The sequence below is a fragment of the Aquila chrysaetos genome, chromosome 15, assembly GCF_900496995.4.
Source record: "Aquila chrysaetos chrysaetos chromosome 15, bAquChr1.4, whole genome shotgun sequence".
Lineage (NCBI taxonomy): Eukaryota > Metazoa > Chordata > Aves > Accipitriformes > Accipitridae > Aquila > Aquila chrysaetos.
In genome coordinates this window covers 187,686-215,682 of record NC_044018.1, presented here as the reverse complement: position 1 = coordinate 215,682, position 27,997 = coordinate 187,686, and the positions used below count along the sequence as shown (strand labels likewise).

Genomic DNA, 27,997 nt, shown 5'->3' with positions numbered 1-27,997 from the left:
CACAGCTACATTTTCCGGGCTTTTAGTTTGAAAAAAGTATTGATTGAAAGTGTACAACAGAACAAGGTGTGGCAGCAGCACCACCGCCAGATTGTTTCACAAATAAAAACAGAAAGGGCCTTAAATAATTGGGTGCAGATTAAAAAAACCTCAACAGTGAAAAAGTTCTTCCCTCTGAACAGAAATTCACAGGCACAGAAATGGCAACAACCACACGGAGACAATGGGGGGGACATCCTTCTTCTAACCACAGGGCTCTGCGCTCACAGGCTGCCAGCTGTGGCAGGCTCCTGCGCTGTGGCTGGTGGCTGCTCCCACGCGCGGCGCTGCCCTCGGCTCCCTCTTTGGAATGGTTACGGATGAACAGTGCGACATGCCCTTGCTAACCAGACCCGCCCCCCACCCCCCAACCAGGACACGGACAAACAAGGCCTCTGCTAAGGCTAAAAAAAGGACAAGACCTTGGAGTCTTGAGTTCAGCATGTTTAAGAAACAAGAGTCTGGTGAGCGCACAGCAAAGTCCCTGTGCAAGGCCTGCTATTCGAGCTTGGCCTTCTTGTTGTTATCACCGCCATTCTCTTCTGCTGGTGCTGCCGGTGCTGCCATGTCCTCCAGTTTCCGCTTCCCGCTTTCAGCAGCTGGGTGTGTATTACGGGGTTTGAAACTGATAATGATGCAGGTCATGTTATCGCAGCCAGTCCCATCCCCTGAGGTGTCTGGAGCCAAACACTGATCCAGCAGCTGAGGAGGGACGGGACAGGACAGGTTAGCAGAGAGCACAGACATGGCACTATGAATAACCTGAGACACTGGGCCCATTCTACAACTGACAGCGGCTTAGGGGCTGCCAGGCCGTAATGCCGCAGGCTGGGCTGAAATGCTGTTCGCAACCAGACAAGGGACAGAAACAGCCTCAACAGCCCTGGTTTTCTGAAAGTGGACAGAAACTCCTTTGGCTTGACAGCAGCCTAGAGGTCAGAAACACTGGTAAGGGTGCCAAAGGAACCGAGTCACAATTCAGAGGCGCCTCTGCTCCTGTTCCAGCCAGTGTTGCAGCCCGTATGCTGCCAGATACCCCAAGTGCTGAACAAACCAGTGTGATGGAGAGGGAGGGCAGAGTCAGGCACCAAACTGGGATGCAGAAACACTGTGTGCTGAAGGGATGGTGAAGGTCTGGACCTTACCTCTTCTACAATGGAGGAGAGCGGCCTCAGGACTCCATTCTCATCCTTTTGGGTGATCTTGGACTGGATGAAATCCACCACTTCCTGGCTGCTCATCACATTCCTGCATAGAGTGGAGCAGTCAGAAGGGCAAGTGGAGGGAGCAGTCATACCATAGTGTCTGATTAGCACCCAGGGCCCTTGGGCCTTCCCGAGGCCCAGCTCCACAGAAAGACTGGAGCAGTGATGCCCAAGAGACACAACTGCTCCCTCACTACTCACCAGATTCCATCACAGGCAATGACCATGAAATCGTGGTCATCATTTATTGTCAGCACTTTGATGTCGGGCAAGGCAGAGATCATCTGTTCTTCTGGAGGCAGATTCTTGTTTCGCTTGTAGAAGTGATCACCTGTAGTGGAGAGGAGGATCACTTTTTCTGTGGTTGGGCCCTGGCAGTGCTGCCTACCCCTGAACAGTGAGATACACTGCCTTGCCAAAGGGCAAGCCCCGCAGAATCGGAGCCAGTGCTCCCACAACCAGAGCCAATCAGGCTGTGAGCGCATCAGACAGAAAAATCTGCCACACGTTCAAGGCATCAGCTTTGGCAAGCCCAACACACTGTTGCCATACAATGGTAAACAGGTGCCTTTTGCCAGTTCGTCTCTTCACTTCACCCCAAACCAAGTGCCACCTCCCCAATTCCTGGGGCAACACCAGTCCAACAGCACACAGCACCTGACAACACCAGCTGAGATCCTGCAGCAATGCTCACGAGAGAAGCTATCCCATGTCTTGGAGCAGGATTTGCAGCTCACCCCAGCACTAGCTTGGCTTTGCTGTGATAACACTAGATGCTCGTTTTCCAGAAGCTCAGGCTGTCCAGGGCCAGATATTTCAGTGCAATGCCCACATCACTCTGCTGGATTCAGGTGTTCCCAAACCCTCAGTAGCCAAAGCTCACTTGTGAAAACTGATTATCAGCTTTGACTGGCATCTGGACTTACATCCTAGGAAGGCACTTCTAGGGCCACCGCAAAATAGTTGGTGGAAATGCTAGTGTCTCCCGAGATAAACAAACTCCTGGTTTCTGTCCTAAATGTGTTTTTATCTCTTTACACTAGGATAATAATTTCAATGGTTTGGGTCCTTCTGCACAAGTACTCTCCACTCACACTGCTGCTGCTATTTCCTTCCTTTCTCTGTGTATTTCCCAGTACAATCTCAGCGTTATTCACTATCTGGAAGCATGGATGTCCTGGGCACAGCATTCTGAGGCCAGGCATGCCAGCATTCACCCCTGTCTTGCTCACCAATTGCCCTGGAGAGGTTGAGACCGCCATTCACTCTCCCATCCATGGTGACCTTGCCACCAGCGTTCTTTATCCTGGCCAGCTCCACCTCATCCTCTGGCTTGTGGTCATATGACATGTCGACAGCTTTGCCACCTTCTGACACCACGCACCGAGAGTCTCCAGCATTAGCCACAATCAGCTGCTTGCCCCGGATAAGCGCCACGACAGCAGTTGTTCCACTGTCAGAGCCAGGCTGCAAGAGACAAATGATTATGCTGAGACTCCGTTCTCTTGCTCCGTATCGGGTCAATAAGGGAACCAGCACTAGCCACCACAAGCCCAGCAGTGTCCCAAACCCTGAGGTGCTGTGTCTCACCCCTTCTTCCCATAAGCACCCACAGCACAACGGAGAAAAGCCTGAGGGAAGTGTGAAACACAGCAGGAGCATGTTCATTGAGAGGCAGGGTCAAGCAATACCTCCATTCCAGCCTCACAAAGCATCAGTGGTTCAGGATTCTCCAGTGTTCAACAAGTCCTGCTATACCCTCAGCTCTAATGCGTTGATTCCAGCCCCAGCCCAGCTCAAGCAGAAGCCTCATTGCAAGCCAGGACATCTCTCCAAAGAGAGGTTGGCACCTTGGAAGCTGTAGTCCCCTTTTCCTGACATCCTGGGTCCCTGACCCATCCACCAGCACTGCCATGGCCTGAGGAGCACAGACTTGGCCTGGCAAAGAGCAGTCCTCTGCCCAGGAGCAGCAGTGCCAGCAGAGCAGTCGTGCTACTGTCCTGTACTCTCCTTCCACACCAACTCCCCCAGCAGTTTCCAAGCACAGCAAACCCAGCAGTGGGGTCAGCCTCTTCCGATCTCAACCTGCTGCCCAGATCCATGCCCTGTGCCTCAGCCTTTTGCATAAAGTCAGGCTGTCAGCAGCTGTGTTCAGCCTCAGGAGAACAAAAGGGATGTTTTATCCCCATGTGAACAGAAATAACTCCTTGCTGAGTCCTGCCCCCCCCCCCTCCCCCGCCCACCAAGCGCCCTTGGCTCCACACTATGCTGCAGAACACAAGAACAGAGTGTGCACCTCCTCTTTCCCCTCCATGCCTGGTAACAACATTTCCTCCTCTTCATCCTCATCCTCCTCTGCTTCTTCAGTGTCATCTTCATCATCTTCATTCTCTGCCTCTTCACTACTGTAACCATCCTCATCTTCACTGCATTCCTACAAGAAATGAGAGATACCACCAGGAGTCACACAGGACACTCTGTGCCCTCCCCACACAGCTGGTCCCTCCACCCTGGGGACAGATAAGTTTGCCCCAGAAGAGTGAGATGACCTGGTATGTTTCCCCCACACCTGATGTCTACAATCAGAGAGCAGCTAGTTTCAACTAACACAGTGAATGGAGGGATGGCGCATGCAGCAAGACCAAGGGCTATCCATTATGGCCGCTGCACAGATGGGGTTATGTTTCCGTCAGGGTTATCTAAACAATTCCCAACACTCCCATGAGATGGTCTCATAGTATCAGCCTGAAAAACCTACTCCTAGGACACACCTAGGATGAGCCAGAAGCTCGTAGCTCAAGTACCACAGTAAGCAACGCATTCTGCCCAGCCAGAAGGCCACTCTGCCCCAGTGCTGTTTCCTACCTCACTGTCTTCCTCCTCTTCCTCAACCTCATCTGACTCATCCTCACTGTCCTCAAAAAATTTGGATTTGGTTGTGCGCTGGGGCTTTCCCGTAGAGGAGCAGGAGGGCCCGGCCTCCCCAGTAGAAGAGGTGACGGCCTCGTCACCTTTGCCTAGTTCAGGCTTCTGCAGAGCAGGGCTGTTGCCTCCAGCGCTGGCTTTGTCTGAGGTGGAGGAAATACCCGTGATTTCTTCATCTGGCTTCCCATTCTTCCTCTCCTTGTGGTCGGTAAGCTCCCCTGGGTCAGCCTCTCCATTCATATTTGACTCCCCATCATGCTGCTTGCCTGTCCCCTCCGCAGCGTTCTCCCCAGCTGGAGCTAAAGACTTGTTTTTGAGGTTCTTGGTGCAGTTTTGTCCATAACGTGTGAGAAGCTCCTCAATGGTCATTGTGGCTTCTTCATGCAGAAGAGCAGCTTCCTCATTATCCACTAAAAATGAAAAGGGGGAGGGGGGTGAGGACAAAGAGGGTCAGAAAGCAGGGTACATCACCATAGCAGCAGCTGTGCAGCACACGGTGGGTTCAGCAGTGAGCTGCCCTGGCTGGAGGTTGCCACTGCAGACAGGTTTCAGCAATGCTCAACAGGCTGCTCACTAGCAGGCACAGACAAACGCAGCCAGGCCTGCACCATCCCACAGCTTCCAGGCGCCGCAGATGAACAATATGCAAATGGAAGGGCAACGGCTTCTAACCACAGCTGATGCATGCAGTCTGCAAGTTACCCTAGTGCCTCCGGCCTCTGATGCTATCTGGCTGACTTGTAGGCAGCACAGAGCGTTTAAACTGGATGTAAGGTTGGAGGGTAAAGACCCTCATATTTCTCGAGTGCAGGCGCATCTGAAGCTGCGGGGGAAGCAGATAGACCACTTTCATGTGCAGATTTGTTCGTTAATACTGCAACCAGGAACAAGAAGTTTTTGTTATAGCAGTTGCTCCATGGGCCTTAAGCACCACAGGGATCCCAACCAGCTGTAATCTAAACACTTACAAACAGATGATAGTATAGCTTTAGGCAGTACCTCCCACATGGGACACTAGACAGAAAATAGGATGACCTTCCCTAAACTAGGAGGCAATGACCACTGCTCCCCTACTGACATCCCCTTGGTTATAATCTTCTTTGCTAGTTAATCCCAAAAGGAAAAGAAACACCCATATCCCAAATACTCCTGAAAATACAGGACAAAAAGAAAAAACAACAAGCCCAACCAACCAAATAAAAAACCACTTTGTCCCTGTCAGCTGGAGAATGAGGGCCAACAAATGCAGCATTTTCAGACCAACATGCAGCGTTGAAGGTGACAGTATCGCTTCACATCTGCTTCAAGGCTAGTCACAAGACATTCATCTGAGAGCAGCACAGGATTCTACCCTGGGATTCACCTTCTAGCTGGCTTCATGGTCTGCCAACTGCTTGCTGGTGGAAAAGCACACTTGCTTCTTCGTGAGAAAAAGAATTGCTGAAGAGACCAGAATCTACTTCAATCCTACCTACAGCTGGTGTCTTGACACCAGCTTGGGAAAGCTAAGCACTGGACATCATATTGTTCCACTTTCACAACTTAGCCCACTTCCCAGCTTAGAGGTTTCTGACACATCCTAGAACTCTGCACCCCATAGAGGAAGCTCTATGGAAAACTGTGACAGACTGGTTTATTATTCATAGGATTAAGCTACCAAATGAACCAGAATTCCCCTAGCACCAGCCCAAAGCAATAAACAGTGCTGAGGGGTGGCAGTTCAACTCCAGCTGAAATTTAACTGAGAAATTTGGACAGAAAACCTGCTAAAGGAGACCTGGCCCAGCTGCTCTCAGTCTCTGTCCTGGAGCTGCAGTCTTGTCTATTCAGTGGCATCTGACTTACCATCATCTTCATCAGCAACTTTCTCCTTCTCATCTTCATCATCTTGGGGTCGCCCAGCCATCTGAGAGAGCTCTTTAATCACCTCCTCAGTGGTGAGCTTGGCATCTATGGCTAAGAAAGCATCTTCCAGTGCCTACGTGTGAACACAGACATGAGAGCGTGCACAGTTTTATCTTCCTTACAGGACACCTGCATGTCATGCTATGTAATCAAGTCTCTTCCAGAACACACACCATACAGAATCACAGAATGGCTGAGGCTGGCAGGGACCTCTGGGGTCTACCTGATCCAACACCCTGCTCCAAGAGGGACACTCAGAGCCAGTTCCCCAGGACTATGTCCAGACAACTTCTGAATAGCTCCAAGGATGGAGACTCTGTCACCTCCCTGGGCAACCTGTGCCAGTGCTCAGTCACCCTCACACTGAAAAGCGTTTCCTGATGTTCAGACGGAACCTCCCAGGGTCCGGTTTGTGCCTGTTGCCTCTGGTCATGATACTGGGCACCACTGAGAAGAGCCTGGCTCCGTCCTCTCTGCACCCTCCCTGCAGGTATTTGTAGGCATGGATTCAATCCTCCTGAGCCTGCTTTGCTCCAGGCTGAGCAGTCCCAGTCCCTCAGCCTTTCCCCATAGCAGAGATGCTTCCGTCCTTCGGCATCGTGGGGGCCCCTTGCTGGACCCTCTCCCAGTCTGTCCATGTCCCTCTTGTACTGGGAAGCCCAGCACTGGACCCAGCACTCCTGGGGTGGCCTCACCAGCACTGAGCAGAGGGGAAGGATCATCACCTCTCTCAACTGGCAATGCTTTGCCTAATGCAGCCCAGGATGCCATTTGCTGCCTTTGCAGCCAGGGCACGTTGCTGGTTCATGGCCAACATGGTGCCCACCAGGACCCCTGGAGCCTTTTCTGCTGAGCTGTTTTCCAGCCGGGCAGCCCCCAGCATGTACTGGTGCTCTGGGGTTGTTCCTTCCCAGGGGGAGGACTTTGCACTTCCCCTTGCTGAATTTCATGAGGTTCCTGGCAGCTCATTTCTCCAGCCTGTCCAGATCCCTCTGTACTACAGAGCAGCACGACCCGCTGGTGTACAGCTGCTCCTCCCACCTCGGTGTCATCTACAAACTTGCTGAGGGTACACTCTGCCCCATTCTCCAGATCATTAATGAAAACATTAAATGGGACTGGACCCAGTATTGACCCCTGGGGTACACCGGTCATTAACGGCTTCCAGCTAGACTTTGCGCTGGTGGTCCCCACCCTCTGGGCCTGGCCACGCAGCTAGTTTTCAATGCACCTCACTGTCTGCTCATCCAGCCCACACTTCCACAGCTTCTCTAGGAGGATCTTATGGGACACTGAGTCGCAAGCCTTGCCGGAGCACACAATGGGACAGGATAGCATTCAAAGCCACTGTGTGGAATGGCTCAGCATGCAGGCTCCTCTACTCAGCAGACAGGATTATTGCAGTCAGCGAGCACAGCCAGCTTGGGATCAGCAAAGCACGATACTTGGGTGTTTCAGCCTAAAGCAAGAGCCACAAACTGATTCAAATTTGCTTTGTAGGCTATTCTCAGTCTAGATGTAAATGGAAGTTCTGGAGGGACTGCCTTCCCCTCACCCCCACTGCTACAGATCCCAGCACCAACCCGCAGGATACCCAACATCAGATCAGGCATTAGTACTAGGAGGGAGAACTACAAGAGAGGGATCACTTGGTGGAAGCAAGACATGAACTAACCTCCCACCTCTGACAAAAGCTACCCTTGCCCACCAAAACCACTCAAAGAACCAGCCCACACCTTTGACTGGAATGAGTCTGAAAACTAAAAAAAAAAAAAAAAAAAAAAAAAAAAAAAAGAAGCTGGAAAATATAAGAAGGTTTATCTTTGAAAATACAATCAACACCTGGTGTACACTTCTAGAAACAAGGAAGGGAAATTAAAATGGAAGACATGGCAGACAGACCTTGGAGGAACAGGGCCCTGCACATAAGTATTGGGTACCTAAACAAGGGCTTTCGTCTGCATTGGTGCTTTCTTGTTTCAGGGCAGAGCTGGATTCTTACCTTTTGCAATTTGCCTTCCTTATAGGCCTTCTGGTCTTTGATTATCTCAGGAAGATACTTGGCACAGTACAGAGCAACTTCTTCTCCTGAAAGACAGCAGAAATCATTTAAAGAGGCTGGTCCTCCCAGAAGCAAAATGCACTCTTGAACAACTGAATTCCTGAGGCAAATCTTGGGACACAAAGCAGAACTAACCCAGACACGGAAAAGTCACGCAGCAACAGACTGCTGGGGATCTCATTCACACCTCCCAGCTACATCTCCAGACCAGCAGGATTTGCTGATGACTACTGGCAAACCTCGATGAGCTCTTACCCATCAGCTTTGGCCGATGCTGTAAGCTTCCTGAAAGGGAGCTTAGGCCTGTTTTGGCACTTCGGTGAACTGTTTAGGCCCATCCTACCTAGAAAGCTCTATTTTCACACGTAAGCGCAGGGATAAACAACAAGCAGAGGAAAAGGCAAGCGTTTGGTCATGGGAAACTCTCTCTCAGAGCACTACCAACACACAACGAGCAGCACAAAAAGCATTATGTATTCCAGTGTGTGTTCTAGACCAATGAAAATATGATGCCACAGCCTTAAGATAAGCCTTTGAGGAAGATGAGAGTCCTGATTGGCAGAGCAGTCATCTTGGTACAGGAAGGTGCGCGTGTGTGCACGGCATGAGTGAATGGTGACCAGAACACCAGGCTGCCGAGAGCAGAGGATCACTTGGACTGACGGTCAACAACTCAAACCAAGCACCCACTCCTAGAGCAGCTGAAAGATTTTTAAAAGCCAGAACCACTCCAACAGCTCAGTAGTACTGTCAAGTATGCAACAGAGCACAAGACACATTTTTTGTGATCATGAAGGTGCTACTAAGAGAGGAAGACGATTAAACAGAGGGAGGGATTGTGAATTTCTGTTGTCCAGCTCAGCAAGTGAGACCAGAAAGAATAGTGCAACTTGTAAGAGATCAGTCTAGTAATTTAGGTTTTTATATGAGAGGCAAAGAGCAATATAGGACATAGGAACCTGGCTCACAGGTCATGAGAAAGAAAAATTAGAACTAGAAACTGAGAAACAAACTAAATGACAGCCACAGAAGAGTGGCAGAGAGGGAGCAGGGCAGACTGCAAGCAGGTGGAGGGGTGTACTGCAGGGTCCAGGACCATGCTTAAGACTGTGCTGGATGAGCCATTCTCTACGACAGGGCGAAGCAGGAGTAGTATGAGGGAGTGGAGCATAGTGCTCGGGAGCGTCTCTGCACACTGCTTGCTTTCCTATGGCTATAAGTAAGGCGAGAGTGCCACATGTGCTCCTTCCCTCCTGGCTAGAGAAGGACAATTTTTACAGCAGAGCTGTAACAGCCACTCAACTCTTGACCTCCCTGCTAGCACATCCCAGCTTCCCTCCCTTTCTTCCAGCCAAACAGAAGCTGTGCAGGTAGCCGGGCATGACAAGAAGTAATGCACACAGGAGCAAAGCTCTGTGAAGGAAAGGGGAGCAGGGGAATCGAGGGGGAAGTACGAGAAGGGTGGGAAGGAGCTAGCCATCAGCTTAGCAAAGGGAGAGGCAGAGGGAACATAGTGGGAAGCGAAGAGGTAGTGAGATTTGGGAGAAAGAAAGAAACAGCAGACAAGGGACTTTTCAAATGTGCCTGCAGAAAAGGGATCAAGTGGCCATTGACAAAGAACAGAAACCTTGCAAAACAGCTGCTGTTAAAATAGTGCTGCAAAAAGTTCAATGCTACAGATCTAGACAACAAAGAGACTGAGCTCTATTCTGACCGTGCTTTCAAAAATGCAGAGTGGGAGGAAGAGGGAGGAAAAAAAAAAAAGGAAGATCACAGAAAAATAAGTGATCTAAGAAATAGGAGTGACCCTAGCATTTTAATGACAACTTAAAAGGGAATACCAAGGTGACCTGACAACCACAGACCTGGCAGAAAAATAAAAGACTGGATGGACCTTACAGGATCTCAGATGAAAAGGACAGACAATGTCCATTGTCATGGGCTTACGGAAGTAGATCTTGCCAATCCAACTCAACCTCTGCTCCTAAAGATACTACGATAAAACTAAGCATGCTGATATAACAGATTCAGGTAAGGTATATAATGTGCATATATATATATAAAAATATTACATAAAACTTACATATACATATATGTATATAAGACAGCACTTTACTTAAGAAGTTAAACTTTCAAGACAGCACATGCAGAATAGGTTAAGGAACTGCCAACTACCAGTCATGAGACGAAACTGAAAAAATCACGTGGGAAGATGTGTTTATATGTAGTCCTGAAGGACTGGCTCCAGATGATACTGTAACATTTTTATCAAAAAGCCAAAATAAAACAAAATTTCTGAGAAAGTTGTAGATAGAGGGAGTGGTGAATAATGACAGTGACAGGTCTTCCAGATCACTTGATAGACTGGGGGGAGTGAGCAGGGGCTGCTCAGAGAGGTATGGCCACCGAGGAAAACGCGTGCACGGTCTTGGACCACAGCAGAAAACCATGCAGCGGATCCAAAAGCTCTATGAGATGGTTCTGGAAGAACAGGCCAGGAGCACACTATGTGCGCCCTTTTATTTAGGCTGCTTTTACTTAGAGCGTAAATTAGCAGGCCGTGAAACAGTAGCCCTGAAGCACTTGCAGAGAACACAGACAGCTGCTACATCCTCACTCATACGACAGGGATCAAGTGGACCAGCCTGGCCCAAATGCAGACGGGGTGGTTTGCTGCAGGGACACAGGGCTCTTCCATGGGCAGAGCTGTTCCAGGTGAGTTCCAGGACTTGGCCAAGACCTAGACATGCCAGTGATGCAGCCCCATGTACAGGCTTGACCATTAAGCAAGGCGGTGCACTGAGCGTGCCTCAGCAGTCCGAGGAGGAGAAAAACTAGGAAAACTGCAGGAATATCTAATCCCAAATCAGGAACTACAGGACAAGAAACAGGCCCAGCGGGCTGCTGTCACGACTGCCAGTCATCACAGGGGGCAGCTGCAATCTCCTCCAGTTTCTCTTCCAACTTGGAATCATTCTTGCCTGCCCAATCTTGACCAGCATGATGGCACTGACATCTCTTACTCATCTCATTTTGACACTCTCTGGGGCACTGAACTGCATCATCCAGAGTGTACGATAGAGACACAGGTGTGTCATCTGCACACAAGCCATGCTGTGCCCTGCAGCTCTTCAGAGGCTTCCCCAATGGTCTTACCCCAAACAGGAATGGGGTGGGTAAAACCCTGCATCGCTTGTACCAGGTAACCGTTCTGGCAGAAGAGGACTGGCCACAGCTACCTGCTGAGATCAGAAAGGGAGAAGACAGTGGCCAAAGGGCACCCCTGTCCCGGCCCAGCAGGGTCTGCAGATGAGGCAGCAGCTCTGTGCAATCTGTGCTACTGGAAGCAGCTGACAGATCTAATAATACCAGCATGGACACCTGATCACCCATCAGATGGAAAAGATGACTGAACATTGCAATCTTTCTGCTACAGCAAGGGACAAGGGATTTTCTTCACAGCAACAAGTAGCTTGATCCAATAAAGCCACTGACAGCTTTGCAGCCTTGGCCCCAGTATGTCCCCGGCAGGGCATGGGGCTGGAGCACAGCCTGCAGGAAGATGCTTTCCACAAGCCTGGCAGCACCGTGCAAAGCAATGCAATAGAGAAAGGTCTTGCTCTGTCACCACAGAAGCAGGAAACAAGCCCCAATATGAAAAGCTTTGGCAGTTAAACAAGACATTTCTTTGAAACAGGGACACTGAGATTAAATAGTGATCCAGGAATGTCTGATGTGCCTGACTGCAGCTGCTCACATTACTGTAAGAGAGTTTGTAGGTGCCACAGAAGACAAGAAACCATTGCTGCTTCCCATGCAGCTCCAGCACAGATGTCACAACAGACGTTTTTGCTGCAAACTGATGAGGCTTCATATAGGACCCTTTTGCCAGTCTCCTAGACTTCTCTCTTCATCAGCTGCAGCTCACCCTCAAACCAGGTCACCCTCTGTGAGCAGAGCTGGTTGTCGTGGTACTCCATCTCCCTTGCTCAAAGGATACAAAGGTGCTCACTTACAGCGTTTTAACCAAAAGATCCAGAATAACAAGGTTCTCTTTTGGAGTCCTCCAGCCGTGGAAGATGATCCATCAAAACAAGTCCTCAAATCTAATAAGTGTGTGTCCCTTTGGTGCACAGGAGGCAGCTATTGGCCCAGCACACAGACCTCAGGTCTAGCTGCTTGCACAGCAGTCCCAGTGAGATCTAATGCATTTTATAAGCTGAGTCAGTAACTCAAAGCACATTGCTGCCAGCGGCCAGAGAAACTGAACTGGCTCAAGGAATTCATCTTCTACATGCAGACAGATGTACTAAAATATTCCATCTTGGCACTTCTGGACCTGTCACAGCAAGAAACCCACCAGGTTTTTCTCACTGACAAAGCCTTTGTGGGAATACAATAGAGAAGCTCTACTTCACTCCAGGTCCTAACCTGCACACCGTGTGGCCTCTGCATACCAGGGCCAGCTGTGGTGAGGGAGCCTTTCTGCAGTTTAGCCTGGGTGCAATCAGCATAATTACCTGGTGGACACTAATGGCTCCTCTCAGTTCATTCTGTAACACAAAGCTGGATTTGGTTACATTTATGCCAAAATCAGCCTACCCACCACATTTTATCAAGGTCTCATCTTCATTAAATATCAAGCATCCTCCCTCTGAGGGCATCAGCAGCAGGGCTGAAGAGCCAGGTAATTACAAAAGCTTAGACACCTCAGTCCTGCTTGGTGCTCTTCATCAAGGTCCTTCCCTGTCAGTTCCACTAGGGTTCAAAGGATTCAGCCCATGATACTCCTAGCCTGTGGCACAGAATTAGGGAGGAGAACAACTATCAAAAAGACACCAGCTGCAACTGAGTAATGGTGACTCCGTGGACAGACCACAAGGATCTCAGAGCAAAAGACTTCCCCACTCCCTTTACAGCCACTTGCTGTTTTTCTTTGATGGTGCCTCACCTACTACACCACTGGCTCAAAATTAAGTTTCCCTCGCTTCTGCAGTTACTGTGTTATACATACAAATTTACACTCTCATTATGGCTGTATAGAGAACCAACAGACAATCCACCAGGATAAAATATTCCCCAAACCACTCATGCTCACCTGGGCATCAGAAGCGACTAAAAGCCTCAAAATCATATCAGCAACAAATTAAATACTGAGGGCTGCAGAGCTTCCTAAGCAGACTTACAGCAAATGGTCCTGGTTGCCCTTACCTGTAAAAAGCATTGGAGACAACATTTCCAGCAAAATGGTAAATGTTGGGAAGAGCTATTTGAAGCACAAAACTCACTTGCAAAGCAGTAAAACGGAATGAATTTTCCAAAGACGCAAACACCCAGAAAACAAACAATTTTGTTTAAGCAAGAGAAGGATGAGTGCATGAGTACAATATAGCACAGCAAGGTAAGTGTGAGGAACTGCCACACAGGCTCTTCCCCTCACCAAGGTGGGCAAGACCACAGGACTATCTCCCCAGGGGGAGGAATGAAGTCTGTTGCTTTTAACTTCAAGACAAAGCTCTACACACTCCAAGTTGCGTTTTAAACTGCGATTTAAAGGAGTCCTGGCACTGACAGTTTTAGGACAGCAGGGAAAAGAAAACCTTACCAAATGCAATTTCCACTTCTTCACATTTCCCTGAGAAGCAGGACAGAGGAGAAGCAGAGGTACAAAAGCAGGCCCTAGTACCCATGGGTGTGGACTGCCTTCAGCTGTTGGGGACTTCAAAAGCCTTCAGGGGCTGAACACTTAGAGAATACAATTACTCAGCTATAACCATAATACATAACCAACAATGAATCCAGGATCACATCTTCCACATATCCAGTGTGAAACCCACTGTAAAACTCTCAAAGTCTCCATGAATCATTTTATTAATGTTTTCTAGAGAAGCAGCATGCAGCTAAGTAATGCCAAAGCCTGAGCTGCATTTCTTGCTTAATGTGACACAGATGCAGTAGTAGGAAGGTCTTCAGGAGGCTAAAGTAAAACATGTAACATGTAGCACTGAATTCAGTGAAAAAGTAAGCATCTGGAGGATTCTCCAGAGTGCGTACTTTTATGTTCCTACAAAATTATAAAAAGAGACCACTTTTCTTTGCAAAAGAGCACGTGGGGTTTTCAGGATGTCTGAAAGACCATGCAGAAAGGTGAAAGCATACATGGGAAAGTTCAGGTCTCAGAGCATATTTCTGCATGGCTAGATGCCACTGCCAAAAACTAGATCTGATTCAGTTTTAAAAGCAGGAGTCACATTCAGATGAAATATGGAACGAAGTCAATTTATCTTGGCATTTCAGGCAAGGCTGGCTCCAGAGTACCTAAGACTCAGCTGGAATCTCACTGCAGTATGATTTCTCTACCTCCAGGAGCGCAGGCTTGAATATGACATGTGAAGACAAGAATGGGCAGCAGCCTCAGGGCAGAAACCTACGCAAGAAAAAGGCCTCCAGAGATACAGGTTCCTAGATCAAATCTTTTTCAGTGCATATACATGCACAAACCCATCCCATCTCATCTTCACAAGGCTGAAAGTAGATCCCACTCCAAGATTTGATCTGTATTTAGACACACACACACCATTTGAATATTAAATAAAGAAAGCTTAGAGCCAAATAACAAATAAACTAGCTAACAACAAATATCACAGAATCCCTATGGATTGGAATACTATGCCAAAACAGGAAAAGAAAAATTTTAAAACCAGAGTATCAACTCCCACCCTGAGACAATGACAGGGAGGCAGAACGCTAAGGCAGATCAGAAGGCAAAGACGACTGTTGTGGTTTCCGCAATATCTAAAGCCAGCTGGATGGCTTTTACCTCTGCAAGCTGACTCAATACACCTTCTCCTTCAACAGTTTCTGCAACTTGTCATGTAGGACTCCACACAGCAGCTTTCTACCTTTGATGTTTTCCCACAATACGACAGGATCCATCTGTAAACAGGGCATATTGCTTTTCATTTTCTGGTAATTTATTACAGAGGGGCCTCTTCAGCACAAGTCACCTCCTCTGATGACGCTCTGAAGTTTCGGCCCTCTGGCCAGTCCATGATCACTTCCAGGATTCCCAGGCAGTCGGGGTTTCCCATTTGAGGAGCCTGTCACATTACCAGTGTGACCCACTTACTCCATGTAGCATCAGTTGCCTGATGCGTAGAGGGGACCCGCCCTTTGAACATCCAGCCCAGCACAGGCAATTGAGGTGCCAAAAGGAGCTATGTTTCAGTACCAACCACTTCTGAAGCAGCTTGAATACCTTCATATGCTGCTAATATTTCTTTTTCAGTTGGAGCATAACGGGCTTCAGATCCCCTACATCCCTGGCTCCAAAACCCTCAAGGTTGACCTTGAGTCTCTCAGCAAGTGGGGCTGTTAGCCCTGGCTGAGGTGTAAAGCATGTTTTTCACATCTTGTCCTGTCCAGACTGTCCTAAGTGCTACTGCACGAACTATCTTCTGTTTCATTTGTTCAAAGGCTTGCTGCTGCTCAGGACTCCATTCAAAGACATTCTTCTTCCGGTCACTTGATAGAGAGGGCTTATGATCAGAATGTAACCCGGAATATGCATTCTCCAAAAACCCACGGCACCTAAGAAAGCTTGTGTTTCTTTTTTGTTAGCTGGTGGAGACATAGCTGTTATTTTATTGATCACATCCATTGGGATATGACAATGCCCATCCTGCCATTTTATTCCTAAAAACTGGATTTCCTGTGCAGGTCCTTTGACCTTACTTTGTTTTATAGCAAAACCAGTTTTCAAAAGAATCTGGATTATGCTTCTCCCCTTCTCAAACACTTCCTCCACTGTCCCACACAATGATATCATCAATACACTGCAGGTGTTTGGGAGCTTCACCTTCTTCCAGTGCAGTCTGTATCAATCCATGAAAATGGTAGGACTGTGTTTCCACCCATGGGGCAGTCAATTCCAAGTGTACTGGGTACCCCTCCATGTGAAAGCAAACTGTGGCCTGCACTCTGCTGCCAGAGGGATTGAGAAAAACACATTGGCGATATAAATTGTTGCATACTACTTGGTGGGCTTTGACTCCAGTTCATACTGGAGTTCCAGCATGTCTGCTACGGCAGCGCTTAGCAGCGGTGTGACTTCATTCAGGCCTCAGTAGTCCAGTTAGACTCCGCTCTCCCGTTAGATTTTTGCACTGGCCATATGGGACTGTTAAAGGGTGAATGAGTCTTACTGATGACTCCTTGGCTCTCCAGTCACTGATCAGCTTATGGATTGGAACCAGGGAGTCTTGACTGGTGCAATATTGTTGCTGGTGCACTGTCACGATAGCAATTGGCACCTGCTGTTCTTCAACCCACGGCAACCCCACACAGACAGGTCCCCTGGGACCAGGCAAGCTAGACAGCTGTTTAATCTTCTCCGTACTCAAGCAGCTATACCAAAAGCCCATCACTACCCTTTTGGGTCTCTGAAGTACCCTATCCTGAGGTAGCCTATGCCAAAGATACATGGAGCCTCTGAACCAGCCACAATAGGATGCTTTTGCCACTCATTCCCAGTTAGGCTCACCTCAGCCTCCAACACATACAGTGTTCTTGGGATCCTCCTGTCACTCCAGAAATACAGATAGATTCCGCCCCTTTGTAATCTGATGGCATTAGAGTACATTGGTGTCTACTAGAGTTTTATACTCTCATGGGGCTGATGTGCCAGGCCACTGAATCTGCACAGTCCAGCAAACCCAGTTGTCCCTTTCCTCTGCCTGGCCAAAGGCAGGGCCTCTCTATTCCTGGTTGGAGACTTCATTACTTGATTTTTGTAACTGTAAAACAGAAGTCCCTTCATCAGGGTCAAAAGTATGATCAGCCTTTCTACTCTGCCCAACAGACACTGGAGCAGTAATTTTCCTGGATGGATGCTTTTTGGCTGTTGTTTTTCCTTGCAGTTCCTGTACCGAAGTTTCTAGTCTCCAGGTAGATTCACCATCCCACTTCCTCACGTCTTCCCCCTGGTCATGCAGGAAGAACCACAGGGTTGCATATGGTGTGCACCTCTGGTACCCTCTCTCTTGAAGAGAAAAAGGCTGACTCTTAATAGCTGAGGCCTTGGTTGGAGTGTGTGAAGAAGACCTATCCTTCTCTGCTTGCTCGGACATTTTTTGGGTCAGTCTGTCCACAGCTGAGACACAGGCCCACATGCAGGAAGCGAGATTATCTTTGTGTTTTCGGAGTTGCCTGTCCAGTTCATCTATAGTTGGTGCCTCCGTGTCTGTTCAGCTCATCATCGCCAGGGTGTGGGTGTATGACGTCAGTGCATTTTGTACAAACTTTTGCCACATGGATCACGTGCACCAGATTTCATCCAGGTTGTTATAGATCACCTCCAACACAGCTAATTCCCTCAGACACTGGATACCTCCCTCAGTGTTGGTCCATTTGCTCTGGGAATTTGCAAGTTCTTCCTTGAAGGGATACCTGTCCTTCACACTTGACAGGAGTCACTGCCAAAGACTGAGGACTCCTGCCTTTTTTCCAATCCCTTTGTTAATGGCCTTATCCACAGCAAGGGATCCCAGCTGCTGGGCTTCCTCACCCTCTTAATTCCTGACTACTGGCCCCAATATCCCAGCATCAGAGTAACCAGCTGAGAATTAGCTCACTTGGTTGATGGCTAAAATCTTTTCGCACATCTTGCAGCTTACTTAGGGATAGGGTGGTTTCTGTCTCATTTATGATTTCAGTCTCTTCCTCTTCCTGTTCTTGTGACTGCTCTGCTGCAGAACAGGCTGCCTCTTCTGATTCTTTCCCCTGCTCTGTCTTAGGAGAAGCTTCTTCATCCCTTAGTAAACGAGCTGACTTGCTGACTTCTGCTTCCATTGTTTCTTTTTAGTTATAGGGGCAGCTGATATAGTATCTGGTTTACCCATAGTGCCTGTTGGTATGTTTTCCCTCTCTTCTTCCTGAGGGTGCTGCATAATATTGAGCAGTGCTGGTAAACGCTGACCAGGGCCCAGCACAGTGCGGTAAGTTGTGCCTCTTTGGAATAGCCACAGCCTTTTTTTTTCCCCCCTAAACATTCTATCACTTCATCAGGATTCTGTAGTTGTTTGGGAGTGAAGTTCCAGACCATTGGAGGTGAGAAGTTCTCGAGATACCTGCCCATACTCTCCCAGATGCCGTGCCGTGGCACTCGTAACCGTACTCTCATGGAGCCTGGGTCATGTTCCTAAATTGCTTGTTAACCTTAGACAAAACTGAAGCAATATTCTTAAGAAATACCAATAGAAATATTTTAAGTACCCAAGGATGTTCAAGTTACTGAGAAGTTATTGTAACAAGGGAGAAAACATCACAGAAAAAGGTAGCACAGGTGCCATTCTGTATCGCCTCCACAAAAAACCTCTCAGAGGAAGAAGCATAATTGTTAATTGTCTCCATGAGAGATGGTATCCGAAGTGCAGTAATGGCTTCAGTACAGAGCCCAAATACCAGATTAAGCTCAAGGTCAGTGTTTTAATAACAAATCTCCCAGGCAAAACATCACTAATCACTACAGAGCACAGCAAACTGCAAAAGCCAACACCAATCTTTAACATATACAGCAAAAAAAAGAGCATGGCGCAGATCAAATAAACTAATACTGAGAACAGATGAATCAATATCGTGACCCACAACTGTTAACAGATATAAATCCCTTCTAATACGCTCTGGTCAATCTGTTATTATCTCAAACCCTTCAGGCCCCACATTGGGCACCAAAAAAGGACTGTCATGGTTTAACCCCAGCCAGCAGCTAAGCACCACACAGCTGCTTGCTCACTCCCCCCCAGCAGGATGGGGGGAAGAGAGTTGGAAGGCTACAAGTGAAAAAACTCATGGGTTGAGGTAAGAACAGTTTAATAATTGAAATAATAACACCACCACCACTAATAATATTATAATGAAAAGGAAAATAAAAAGAGAGAGAAATAAAACCCAAGGAAGACAAGAGATGCAAATGAAAACAACTGCTCAGCACCAACCGATGCCCAGCCAGTCCCCAAGCAGTACCCCCCTGCCAACCTCCCCTTAGTTTTATTGCTGAGCATGACGTCATACAGTCTGGAATATCCCTTTGGTCAGTTGGGGTCAGCTGTCCTGGCTGTGTCCCCTCCCAACTTCTTGTGTACCCCAACTTGCTTGCTGGCAGGGTGATAGGAGCAGAAAAGGCCTTGACCCTGTGTAAGCACTGCTCAGCAATAACAAAAACATCCCTGAATTATCAACACTGTTTTCAGCACAAATCCACATCATAGCCCCATACTAGCTACTATGAAGAAAATTAACTCTATCCAAAACCCAGCAAACCAGCCAAAACCAGCACAATGACCAAGAACAGGGCAAGAGAGATCCATCGCTCTGCATACAAACTGGGAAAAAATTACAACAGGGCTTGCTGTATTCAAATTAAACACCCTGGTAGCAGCAAAAAGAAAACCTCACTATGATATGTTGACCTCCAAAAAGGGGGAGCTATGTGTCAATAAAGACACTTATTAGAAGGAGATTAAAACAAACAGCTAAAAGGATAAAGCTAAAAGGATAAATGCTTCAGTCTGAGATGACATCTTTTGAAGAGCTACTAGTCAGCTACCTACTCAGGCTGACCTTTTTAATAAGGACTATTGCAAAAAAAGGCATTAAACTCTTATTTACAAATTGGCAGAATTAGATAAGTCAGTTCTAAATGAGAGCAAGAAATTACAAACTGCAGTATGTAACCTTCCACTTGAATCTGCTCCATTGTCAAAGAAATGAAAGGCATACATATCATACCAAAAAAATAAATTGAAAAGCCTCAGAATGTGGTGGAAACTGGGTTCACAACACTATAGACCAGCATATCTGGTATGTGAACACAGCAAACAGTAGAAATTGTAATAAATAGAATTAGCAGATACATGGGTACATACGGTAGGATGGGCAGGGGTTAAATATACAGCAGAGAATGTCACAACTGGTCAATGTTTTTTCAAAGATTCAATGAGCAGGAGGAAATAGGCAGTTTAGTTGATCTACTCCATATAGATTTTCAAAAAGCTTTCAAATAAATCATCAAATGTTTTACATGCTAAGCTGCCATGGGAAAAGAAGTAAGGTTTGATAGAAGCAGACAGTTTTGAAAACAGAGGATGGCCACTGGGAGAGTTCTTTGAAGACTTATGTTGTTCAACATCTACATAAACAATCTGGAAAAGAGGTCAGTAAGAAGTGATAGATCATTCAGAACGATCAAAACTAAAATAACTTGCAAAATTTAACAGCAGGATCTTGCACTTTTACGTGATATTGGCAGATGAAATTCCTCACTGACAAAGACAAGAACATGAACAAAAGACAAGATAACCAACCTCCATATTCATGTTGGATGGACTCAAAACCATCTATTACCACTTAAGGAAAGACCTGGAAGAAACTGGGGACAGAGTTCTAAAAATGTCACCTTACAGTTTATTTGTATCAAAACAGCTAACATGCTGTTAGGAGTTGTTAGGAAAGGAACTGAGAACAAAGCAGAAAACACTTATGTCACAATAAATTCACGGTATATCTAATTTGAAAGGTATAGGCAGTTCTAGTCAGCCTAACTAAAAGCATGTCGCAAAATTAGATTATGTCCACACAAAAAAAGGACAAATACAATCACAGCTGTGGTACAATATAATGTTTGGAATCTGTGGCTACGTCCAACACCAGTAGCCTAATGAGTTCCACGGCCCAGGCATTTTATCACCTATGCTAAAAATTACTAGTATGATCCATGGTGCAATTTTGGCATAAGCTAGTTAGCACACTCAGAGACCAACAGCCAGTTTGGAAGCAGCCACACTATGCTAAAAGCTAAGACAGCTTAACAGCATCAGTGTGGCCAGAGTGTGCCAACTGAGCTGTCATGGTTTAACCCCAGCCAGCAACTAAGCACCACGCAGCTGCTCATTCACTCCCCCCCCACCCAGTGGGATAGGGGAGAGAATCAGGGAAAAAAAAGTAAAACTCGTGGGTTGAGATAAGAACAGTTCAATAGAACAGAAAGGAAGAAAATAATAATGATAATAATAAATAATGACAATAATAATAAAAGAATACAAACCAGTGATGCACAATGCAATTGCTCACCACTTGCTGACTGATGCCCAGTTAGTTCCCAAGCAGCAATCCCGCCCCTACCCCTGGCCAACTCCCCCTGCTTTATATATTGGGCATGACATCACACAGTATGGAATATTCTTTTGGCCAGTTTAGGTCAGCTGTCCTGGCTGTGTCCCCTCCCAACTTCTTGTGCCCCTCCAGCCTTCTTGCTGGCTGGGCACAAGAAGCTGAAAAATCCTTGCCTTAGCCTAAACACTACTTAGCAACAACTGAAAACATCAGTGTGTTATCAACATTCTTCTCATACTAAATCCAAAACATAACACCATACCAGCTACTAGGAAGACAATTAACTCTATCCCAGCCAAAACCAAGACATGACCTCAGGGCCACAAAACGGCTGCTGCTGTTATTTAATAGTACAGATTCAGCTGTACGACCAGAGACAAGTCTAGGACTCTTCTGACTGGAAGAAGGGACATGAAGTCCAAAATTATGAAAGTGAAAAGTGTTAACGGAGTGATTATTCACTAATTTCTCATAAGTGTTGGGGATATTCCAGTGAAATTATCAGGCAGCAGATTTAGATCAAAGTCTTTTTTCAAATACAGATCTACACAAAACATCCTATGCAAATAACCTCCAAACATATAAACCTGGTTTAAAATGCAATTAGACAAATTCACAAAGTTAGTTCATCAAGAAGACTCAAGCGTGTCTGTAAGATCGAATGGCTGTAACCTCTAGCTCAGGGAGCCCTTACGTGAGGAATGGAAGCTGGGACAGTATGTCAGGGAATGGATCTGCCTGTTCTGTTTTTTCACTCTTTCCTTGGGCAACCAGTACTGGCAACTACCAGAACATACTGACTAGAGTCAGACCTTTGGTTCAAATCTCATGTAGTTTTTCTTACTGCCACTCTTCTGTGATCATCCTGTCTAGCTTATCCACCAAGAAAACAGCCATTCTTAAAACTTTTAGAAGACAGAATGCAAATCTCATTTCAATTTCGTATCAACTCATGACCTTCCTTCTAGAAAACCTAAGAAACTTTCAGAACCTTAGTCAATGATATCTATGAAAAAAAATGCTTCCCAAGAAGGAGCAAATTTCTAATGATAGATAGATGCTTGCCCCAGCAGCCACTGAGCAGCCTAGAAGAGCCACACTGAAGGACTCTGGAGAGAACACAGTGGATGCAGTTACCTCCGTGTCCATCGTAGACTGAGAACATGGCTGTTTCACTGTCCAGCTCGGGTATGCAGTTGTGTGCATCCTGAAAGAGAGAGCAAAAGCCTGGAATGACATGGATTGTATCAGACCCCGCAGAGAAGTGGGAGAAAGGAGCAGGGAGGCTATGGGCACTGACACAGGGATTCTCAAATCCAGAGGGAGAGCACGAACAGTAAGAAGGCCTCCTCTCATATTCTCAAAAGCTTACCTGGTGAGCACTCATCTTCAAAGAGGGGACATGGATTTTTAACGTTATGGTGTGGTCTATGCTAGAGCAGTAACCCAGCCTTGACACCATGCGATTGTACCAGAAACCCCTTCAGATCCTCAGTACAACAGCTCTAGATATGGCCAAGCTCAAGCCAGAACCAAATCCCTCTGCTCACAGTACTTGTAAGGCCTGTGTTACTGTAGTAGCTCACGGTCCTTAAAGAACATGAGGCAGCAAGCTGTGCTCTATTGCACAAACTGTTACCTAGGCTGAGGGCTGTCTAGCCCAGCGTAACTACAAAAATACAAGTTATGCTGGTACCAATACACTAGAACTTCCCCCACACAGACAAATGCAACTCACCTATGGAGTTTGGCCACTCCCACAGTTCTTGCCAAACAAGAGCCATGCAAACTGAAAAGCCATGCTGATGCACTGACAAAGCTAGAAGGTCAAACACAGAGCCTCCTGACCTCATGCCTTCAATCAGCCATAGCTTTGCCTTTGCTTGTCCTGATGAATATGGTCACAGACAGCAGCAGTTGTCTACCTGAACACCCCAATAAAAGGCAGCCTTGCAGGACACAGGATTACCACATCCAGTGAGAACAAACAACTGGGCTGGAAAACCTTCTCTTGGGACAAAGGCTCCTTCCTGCTCTTCTTGCCATGTGGGATGCTCCAGGAAGGCACTGCTGGCCTCAGGCACAGCTACCTGACAAGCAAGGCAAAGAGCTTGGCCTCTCTCAAGTCTCTTTTAATCAGTGAAGCAAAGGACAAGCAACTCATCAACTAACAGTGCAAAAACCAAAGTATGAACCCAGGTATCACTTCCTAAGGTAAGACATAAGTCTTCGTTCTTGCAACTGTCCAAAAACTCTGAGAATCTCTGGGGCCAAATGAGAGGGAAGGTGTGTCCCAGGGGCATTTTGGGCTTAAATATCAAACTGCGTCCAGCCTTTCCCTGTGCATGCTCCCAAACTAGAAAGATCAACAACATATAAGCTATATACGCTGAGCAACCTTTGTCTCCACAAGGTCTCTTAAGAACAGAAGACTTTGAAGGTGGCAACACCCAGATTTTACAGCCAGGTGCCTGACCTCTTTCACCCTACAGGTAAGCAAACAGAACTCAACTATTTCAACGCAAAGCCTAGAACTGATGGATGGAGTGAATCTTTCTCTTAAACCCTCCCCCTGCCCAACTAATCTCCTAACATTCTTTAAAGTTCAAGCCCTAACCTACCAACTTACAGCCTGACCACATCCCACATACTTTTGTTCAAGAACAATCATGTGATACTTTAAACAACATGATCTAGTCTCTCTGCTGTGGCTCAAGTTCATCACCTTAGAGTTAAATGTGCTACAGTTGCCTCAGAACACTGTGCTTACTCCAAGACAGCTGGCTCAAAGATTTGGATGCGTCCATACTGCCAGCCATAACCCAAAATTTCTATACACACACAGAGCTACACTTGCTGCACAGCCAAGCAACTGTTGAGCTCTTCTACTTTTTTACTGTAGGACTCCTTGAATAAGAGCTTTTTGCCCTCCAGAGTCCCACAATCTTATCAGAAGAGAACTCCATTCCCCTGCAATTTCTATCAAGTGCTAAGGAAAAGAGAAAAAGAAAGGTTCTGGGTTTTTGCAGGACTTAGTGCAATGAAACTCCTGACACTGTGATGAAAACAGCATCTGAACAGGCAAATCACAATCTTGGTTCAAAATGAAAAAAATGACTCTGAATTATAATGTAGGAAATTTAACCAGAGAGCTCACTGGAGACAGCGAATGAAAATAAGAATAAACAAGGAACCAGCATTTTTATGCTCACTTTTCAGAGGATTTACAGAAGCTACTGAGACAGCAAAACCACAACAAAGTAACTGGGATAAGTCCCAGGTGACTAAACAGCAGTTTAATTAGAGCAAGTAACGCAAATGCTGCTGGGGAGGAAACCCAATATTGGCAGCAAAAACGGTCTCATCTCTATTTGTAGAGCACTCACCACTTGTCCTGACCCTGGACCAGGGCACTGCAGTCAAGGAGGGCAGACAAACAAGGCCAGCACATGTTGGTGGGAGACGGTTCAGCTCCCATGCTGCGCACAGGGCTTGCTCTACACTGCTCCTAGCATAAGCGGCACTGGCTCCACAAGCCGTGCTGCACTCCAGTCCCTGGCATTTTCAACACTACAAGCAGTTCAGAGGGCATCTGACTGACCGCTAAGACTACCTTGTGCTGCCAGCACAAGAGGCTGTCATTTACAAGTCTCCATCCCTGCTTCCAGGTCTGGTAAGATCACTGCAGCAATTGTCCTCCAAGTAACCATGATCTCATGCTCTTCAGACTGAGCAAGAGCTCACAAAGCCTGGATGCCAGCTTTCTGCTATCTTGCCTTCCCCTCAAGGATGGGATTCTAGGTCTCCCCCAGCTACCTCAGTGGTTACTATGGCAGTACTGAAAAACAGTACATTTGAAACATCAAACATCAAATTAAGTTGAAATTAGCAAACAAGTTAAAACTGAGAGTTAATTTGACAAATCTCTATATTTTGAGCCAAATTCTTGCATTTTTCGAAGCAAGGTCCTTTTTTTTCTGAGCCCAGGAATGAAGCTGCACACAGGGGTTGCTGGATGTCTCATTTTGGAGATATGGTCAGAACAGCACCAAAGAGCTCAGAGAGGCCCCATCCAACTACTTCCAAAGTGCCTCCTGCACCTTACCCTGTATCCCAGCGCACTCCTCTCTGTACCACAAAGCCATCTTCACCTTTTTCCCTTTTCTGATTTGCTCATAGTACCTAATGCTATTTTTTTGGTATCCTTACCCTTTGGGTCCCTCATCTGCCCCAAACATTTCCTTACTCACAAAGCAACCTCTCTGGACTAAGAATAGATTTTTATTATAGTATTTCTTCAGGGCCCTGTATACCTACCTCACTTGGGGGCTCCTAAAATGTAAGTTAAAGACAACAAACAACTCCTTTACACAAATTTCTGCTACTGAAAAATGCCTGTGTCCTACCACTTGTACACACTCTGACTGGCTTCACTAACATAACTAAAGCCATAAGCGTAAATATTTGCTCAGAACTTTCTCCAGCCTTACAGAAGAGCAAAAGTACAATTAAACATGAAGAAAAGGAAAAACCACAAACCAAGGCAAGACACAGAGAAGAATGCAGCCCTGGAATGCAAGAAAATGCAAAAGAATTTCTGCCTAGCTGTATGTGCAACAATGCATGTTTCTATCCCATCACAGACTTAGAAGCAATTTGCAGCAGGTTCAACTTGTAACACAAGCGCTCCTGCCATCTTCTCATTTCTTGTGATAACACAGCTAAACCATGTCTACACCAATGGCCTCAGTATTCCTTCTGCCAACAGGGAGATAAGCCAAAGATGTTGGCTAGTGCAGAAAACACAGCTGCAAGCTCTGCGCCTCATCCAGTTTCTGTAAAGGTCAACAGCAGCAAGAACAGACCTCAAATAAGTGAAATTAGGAGCCAATGTCCCACCTGTGGGAGGGTTATTTTAGCCTACCAGCATTATAAATAGGGGCAACTCTCTGCTCTCCCTCATCCAGGCCTGCCTCCTTAAAACACTTTTGGCCTCTGTGCACCAAGGATGCCAGAACACTGCCTGCATTCAGCTTCTTACACATGAGCTAATCGCCTTGCAGAGATTACACTGCACATCACCTCAGTGTTCCAGTAATGCCTCTGTGCCACCATTTCACCCCTCCAGAGGTCACCAGGATGGACCAGCTGAGACACTATCAGTCACAGTCAGCTTAGCACACACATACTCTGAGTGTATCTTAAGAGCACTAGCACCAATTCTCCTGCCTCTTCTACCCTGGAAACCAGAGCTCACAGTTTCAGAGGGCTCTGATGCACACAGAAAGGAGGAAACACCTGGTCACTGTTTTGTCACCAGCAAGACTGCTGTAACATTTCAGTAGCAGTAAAGTATCTGATAGCATGGCTCATGAAACTGTATTTGCAAAAAATCAATCCCTGACAGTCTGAATGAGGCATCCTCTCCAAACTAGCCAAAGGGCTACAAACAAGAAGGCTGCTTTACTGTGTTCAGAGAAGATGTACCCTGGGGGTTTGAGGGACCAATATTAATCCTCATCTAATTCAGCCTGTTTGCCAGCTGCCTGGAAGTGAAAATAAACCAGCACATTAATCATACTCATGGAGGGTGTTAAATGCAAAGAACGAGTAACTGCTGGCCAGACAGAGAAGTAGTCCCAGCAGCTCGACATTGCCCTCATACAAGCACCTTTACAAAGTAGTTCCGACCCCTCCCCCGCCCCCCAGAAGGAGCATGTGCAAACACCTGGCTCCCACAGCCAGGTATTTATCTTGCGATAATTAATTTGCCCCATAACGAGCCTAGCTGATAGGATGGTAAAGGCAGGACTGGCTACAGGAGACTGGGAGCAGCAATGAGAATTCCTCCAATAAATTTACCTAGAGAAAAAAAATCCAAACCAGGGAGAGAGAGACTGACACTTCATTTCTGCCTGGAAAGAAAAGCAGGGATTTTTGCCTGGGGGGTTTTCATTTGCTTTCGCTCAGTGCTTCATCCCAAGCACTAAACTGCCCTTTCCTTCGCTTTTTCGCTCAAGTCTCTCACTCCCCGCCAGGATTTCTCTGGGCTGTGCGTACCAGGAGCGCCCCCGACGAGAAGCCGCGTGGGGCCCCCACGCAGCGAGGTGCCTCCCTAGCGGGTCACCACGGCAGCCGGGACCAGCGACAGCCTACCGGCATTCCGGCGAGGCCACGGTAGCACCGGGAGAGGCAGCCCCCTACCCGCTCCAACGGCGCGGGCACCGCGGCCTCAGCGCCTGGTGCCCGCGGGAGGGCGGGACCGACCACCGCACCCCCTCCTACCCCCTCCTCGTCCCTCCGGTGGCCGCCGGCAGGGCCGCCGCACTGCCCCGCCTGACGGCGCAGGACACCGAGGAAGGGCCGGGGGAGAAGGAAGACTCGCCGCCAGGCTCGCAGCTGGAGCCGCAGGTCCGGGGGCTCCGCGGCAGCCCGCGCCCGGCGCCGCCGACCCCTCCGCCCCGGGGCCCGCGCCCGGTGCCCCGCTCACCTCCATGGAGACCCGCCAGCCCTGCATGGCGCTGAAGCCGAAGTGGAGCGGGCGCGGCCCGAGCCCAGCCCCGTCCCCCGAGCTCTTCACCGTGTTGGGCTGCGACAAGTAGGCGCCCATGGCGCCGCGGCGGCCTCCGCCGGCGGACCACGGCCCGCGGCGCGGCGGCCCTGCGCGGAGGGGCGGGGGCGGCGGCCGGGC

At 47.6% G+C, this 27,997-nt stretch overlaps 1 protein-coding gene across 1 annotated transcript; it reads right to left on the bottom strand.

Annotated features, from left to right (window-relative positions):
* Positions 1-6: 6 nt before the first annotated feature.
* PPM1G (protein phosphatase, Mg2+/Mn2+ dependent 1G) lies at positions 7-27,975 on the bottom strand. Its single transcript, XM_030037146.2, has 10 exons — positions 27,797-27,975; positions 22,444-22,513; positions 8,077-8,162; positions 6,015-6,147; positions 4,110-4,579; positions 3,541-3,678; positions 2,477-2,711; positions 1,446-1,575; positions 1,185-1,287; positions 7-741 (listed from the first exon to the last, which is right to left on the bottom strand). Exons 1-10 carry the CDS (start codon positions 27,914-27,916, stop codon positions 538-540), a joined length of 1,689 nt encoding a protein of 562 aa, XP_029893006.1. The 5' UTR covers positions 27,917-27,975; the 3' UTR covers positions 7-537.
* Between the last annotated feature and the right edge of the window lie 22 nt (positions 27,976-27,997).

What these genes read in the sequence shown, in the direction of transcription:
- PPM1G (XM_030037146.2), bottom strand. Translation starts at nt 27,916, where the DNA reads ATGGGCGCCTACTTGTCGCAGCCCAACACGGTGAAGAGCTCGGGGGAC. An exon ending in AGTCTACGATGGACACGGAG is followed by an intron (nt 8,163 to 22,443) that starts GTAACTGCATCC and finishes GCTGTCTTTCAG; the next exon opens with GAGAAGAAGTTGCTCTGTAC. An exon ending in TCTCCTCCATTGTAGAAGAG is followed by an intron (nt 742 to 1,184) that starts GTAAGGTCCAGA and finishes GTCCCTCCTCAG; the next exon opens with CTGCTGGATCAGTGTTTGGC.